General features: G+C 39.8%; 1 protein-coding gene across 1 annotated transcript; it reads right to left on the bottom strand.

The window, feature by feature from the left end:
• On the bottom strand, positions 1-1,861 carry npy2r (neuropeptide Y receptor Y2). The gene is made up of 2 exons (XM_014011364.1): positions 1,710-1,861; positions 1-1,262 (listed from the first exon to the last, which is right to left on the bottom strand). Exon 2 carries the CDS (start codon positions 1,236-1,238, stop codon positions 141-143), a length of 1,098 nt encoding a protein of 365 aa, XP_013866818.1. The 5' UTR covers positions 1,239-1,262; positions 1,710-1,861; the 3' UTR covers positions 1-140.
• Positions 1,862-4,105: the final 2,244 nt, after the last annotated feature.

Here is a 4,105-nt window from a genome sequence, read left to right as displayed (position 1 = left end):
TTATTGTAATAGAACTAAAAGCTTAGTTTTTAAAGGAGTTTTACAATATTGTTTGAAGGAACATCTCATTTTTTATTTTGAAAAGGCAGAAACTCCACACCAAAAAAGTGATTTTCAGACAGTCTTGTTTGATTTTCAAGTTAAACATTTGTTGATTTGAAGTCCGAACAAACCCTGTCTTCATCCTTCTCTTTCTCTCCATCTTTCGAGCACCTGTATCTCACCCCTAAGGGCCGGTAACATTTGGCCACCGATAAAAAGGCCGTCCTGTAGTTGTTGTTCATCCACCCGTACAGGATGGGATTCACACAAGTCGAGCACATGGCTATGATGTGGAACACGGTGAAGAGCAGCTTGAAGTCCTTCATGTGCAGCACAGCGCTGTCGATGTCGATCGCCAGCTGAAAGGCGTGGAAAGGCAACCAGCTCACGGCAAAGACCACCACCATGGTCAGCATCATCTTGGTGGTCTTCTTTCTCCGCTGATGGTCGTTCCGACCGCACGTCATGTGTTTCTTCAGCGTGTTCCAAATGCGAATGTACGCAACAGAATTAATAACCAAAGGCACGCCGACTTGAACCAGAAGCATCGACATGCTGTAGATGCGTCCGTTCATGCTGCTTTCCGGCCACTTTTCTGTGCACACCTGGATGGATTCATCCGGGGAGAAGCTGTAAGAACCGTACTCCCTGAAAATGGCCAGCGGACTGGCCAGCAAGGCGCTGATGGCCCACGAGAAGACGATGACTGCTGCGCACAAGTCCTTGGACATCTTGGTCTCCATGTGCTGGACGATGCTCCTGTGGCGATCCAGAGCGATGATGTTCAGCGTCATGGTGGAGACGTGCACCGTCATGCCCTGGGCGAAGGGCAGCGTGAAGCACAGAACCTGGCCGAACATCCACTCGTCGTAGAGCGTGTAGACGAGGGTGAAGGGTAAGCAGAGCGTGTTGACCAGCAAGTCGGCCACCGCCAAGTTCACGATGAAGAAGTTTGTAACGGTCCGCAGGTTTTTGAACTTGTACACGACATAAATCACCAAGGAGTTTCCGGTGACTCCGAACAAGATGATGGTGCTGTAGGCCAGGATGAGAATGACCTGAACTCCGACCAGCTTCGTGCTGTCGTCCAGGTTCAAGAGGTTCTCATCATTCATTGGAAAGCAGCAGTTGAAGGATGTGGCTTCGAGTAGAGATGCTTCCTCTTGAGTCGTGTTTGGCTGATCTTTTGTATCCATGGCTAACGGTCCCCATAAGTCAATCTATGGAACAAATGCAAGTATTAGTTTAATATTATTTTATTTAAAAATCAACACCCAAGCAAAGTAGATCATCAATCAAATGGCATTGATTTTATTGACTCCAGTTGAATAGTTGATCATCATTTTGAGCTTAATTTCTGCTGTTTTGTACTTAATTACTTTGAACCCCACAAATCAGTTAGTTTACACAGTTGCTTTAACATTTTGAAATAGCAGTGCCTTGAGTCAGATTAATCTGGAGCTGTGGGTTCCAGGCTTAGCTGATGCTTCATTATCAAGGCTGAATCTGTCTTTGATTCAATTCTGAACATAATAAATCCTTTTTTATTATTATTTCTGCAGACTTCATGCACGTTCAAAGAAAATAATCATTTTAAATTATAAAACACAGCATTTTTCCAAGTCCTGTGGTCAGAAACGTTCAGTAAAAGCCCCTCATCCACTCACCTCAGAGCGTGCAAATGGAGCTGGTTCGATTCACCCAATTGTTTGAAAGCTTATGGGAACCCCGGGATAAACGGAACAATAAAACCTGATCAAAACACCAAGCCGAGCCGAACAGCTTCATCCTCCTCCGCGCGCAACCTCTACCGGTGCGCACTGCGTTCATCTGGCACCAAGGGGAACTCGGAGAGCTAGGAGGGAAACAGGAGCTGGGGGAGGGGGGACACGACATCCTCAAACGTCTCAGAAGGTTTTAAAGCCCTTAGGTATCATAGAAAAGGTTAAACTCTATTTAAAAGCAAGCAACTCTGTTCAATAGTTTAATTTATCCTCATATCTCTTATTACAACGGTAGGTTTCCTAATTATTTGCAACCAATTCCAAAAATCCTTTGTAAGAATTATTACTAACTCACCATGTTTAGCTCCATGTTTAAAAAACCTCATCAATACGTATATGGTGTCAATAAGTATCAATCAGGAACTTTGATACAGAAAATCATGAGCGTTCTGTTTTCTTTAGCATCATTATTAATATTTTTAATTATTACTATTTCACAAGGAGGAGGTACACATCTACTTTTGTAGAACCACAATTTCTAAATTCTCAAGATGTGCTTCCAATCATGTCCATGATCTGTATTTAAAAGAAAGCTGAAGCAAGGTTTCAGTCATGTTTTTTGACTGACATTTATTCAGATATGTCTGTGAATTTTGAAGCACAGATGTGGAACTGAGGTTTTTGTGTTTTGACATACAGTATGTTTTCATTTTAGTTTTATTTTAGGTTTTAATTTAGTGTTGTTGGGGGCGTGGGGGGGACCTGTAAGCCCGAGTTTTAARATCTCTCCTGAACTTGTGTTTTCTCAATATATACAGTATTTCACATATCTTCTAATCTCTCTTTCACTCTTTCCCATTACATTTCACTTTCACTTTTTTCTTCTCTTAATTTTTCTTTTTTATATTAAAAAAGTCACTGATGATAAAGAAACTAAGAAACTAATATTCAGTTCTGCTTTCTACTGAAGTAGCTTAAAAAATAAAAGAAAGATCTCTCCTGAACATCTTGTATTTTTTTTAGTCCGGACAAGGTGATTGTGTCATCATAGCCAAAGTTTGAATTAATCTGAAGCTCTGTGAAATATATCAGTTGTTCCAATATTTTTGACGTAAGTACTCAGTGGAGAAGATCCTCAGATTAGARAAACACAGTTGAATTCTGACATAATCTGAGTGGCGTTGAGATTTTCTGTCCTCCTAAAACAACTCCAMTCAGCTTTTCATTGAAATCAATATTGCGACATAAGGCATTACTATAGAATTCTATTGTATTTTTGATGGTATAAAGGTTACTACATCAAAATTATGGAAACTTATCAGATATTTGATGTTTCATCATTTTCAGAATCATGTCTTTGCCTCAGCAAGATACGTTTTTATCTGATAAATATCTGTTCAGATTCAAATTAAACACAATGGGGACTTTTACCTTTAAATTATTTAATAAGTTCTAAACAGAAATTACCTTTTCTTGTATTTATCTCCTGTATGCCTTAAACAGCTGAGACAGCTTATAATTCTGCTGGGTAGTATTCCCCTTTGAGTCATTTTACAGATTTTTACAGTTGTAAAAGAAACAAGGATGGCTGTATTTACCATGATAATAATACTCTGAGATTTTAAGCTGCAATCATTGCTGCAACAAACCAAAAGGTGCACTTCTAAAAAAYGATAAAAACATCTGCAGCTCAGAATTTTACGTGGATTGTTTTGACCCAAGGGCAGCAGGAGGGTTAAATTAACTTTAACCAAAATCTCATGGACTCATCAAAGTTACCACAGGTGCCTCCAGCAGTTGGCTTTCAATTTCTTTGTCCTTGGTGTTTTTGTCCAAGTCGACGTGTCCTTGGACGGCTTTATGACTGCTTTTTAGAAATGTCTGAAATGTATTAAATTACTTAGCAGAGCTATTTGAAAATGTTATCTTTTTCTGCTTTTTCATTCAACAGAGAAAAGAGAAAAATAAATAACCTTTACAGGTTTTTTGGCACAACACAGAGCTTCTCACTTTGAAAGCAGCAAATCCTTTTACAGCGGGTAAAATAAGTATTGAACACGTCACCATTTTTCTCAGTAAATATATTACTAGAGGCGCTAATGACATGAAATTTTCACCAGATGTCGGTAACAACCCAAGTGATCCATACATACAAAGAAATCAAACCATAAATGTCCAGAAATGAAGTTATTTGTAATAATGTGGAATGGCACAAGGAAAATGTATTGAACGCGCTTACTGAAATCTATCTAATACTTTGTTTATCCATCCATCCATTTTCTTCCGCCTATCCGGGGTCGGGTCGCGGGGGCAGCAGCTTCAGAAGGGAGGCCCAGACC

The sequence above is a fragment of the Austrofundulus limnaeus genome, unplaced genomic scaffold (genome assembly GCF_001266775.1).
Source record: "Austrofundulus limnaeus strain Quisiro unplaced genomic scaffold, Austrofundulus_limnaeus-1.0 Scaffold80, whole genome shotgun sequence".
NCBI lineage: Eukaryota > Metazoa > Chordata > Actinopteri > Cyprinodontiformes > Rivulidae > Austrofundulus > Austrofundulus limnaeus.
This window is presented reverse-complemented; position numbering and strand designations above follow the sequence as displayed.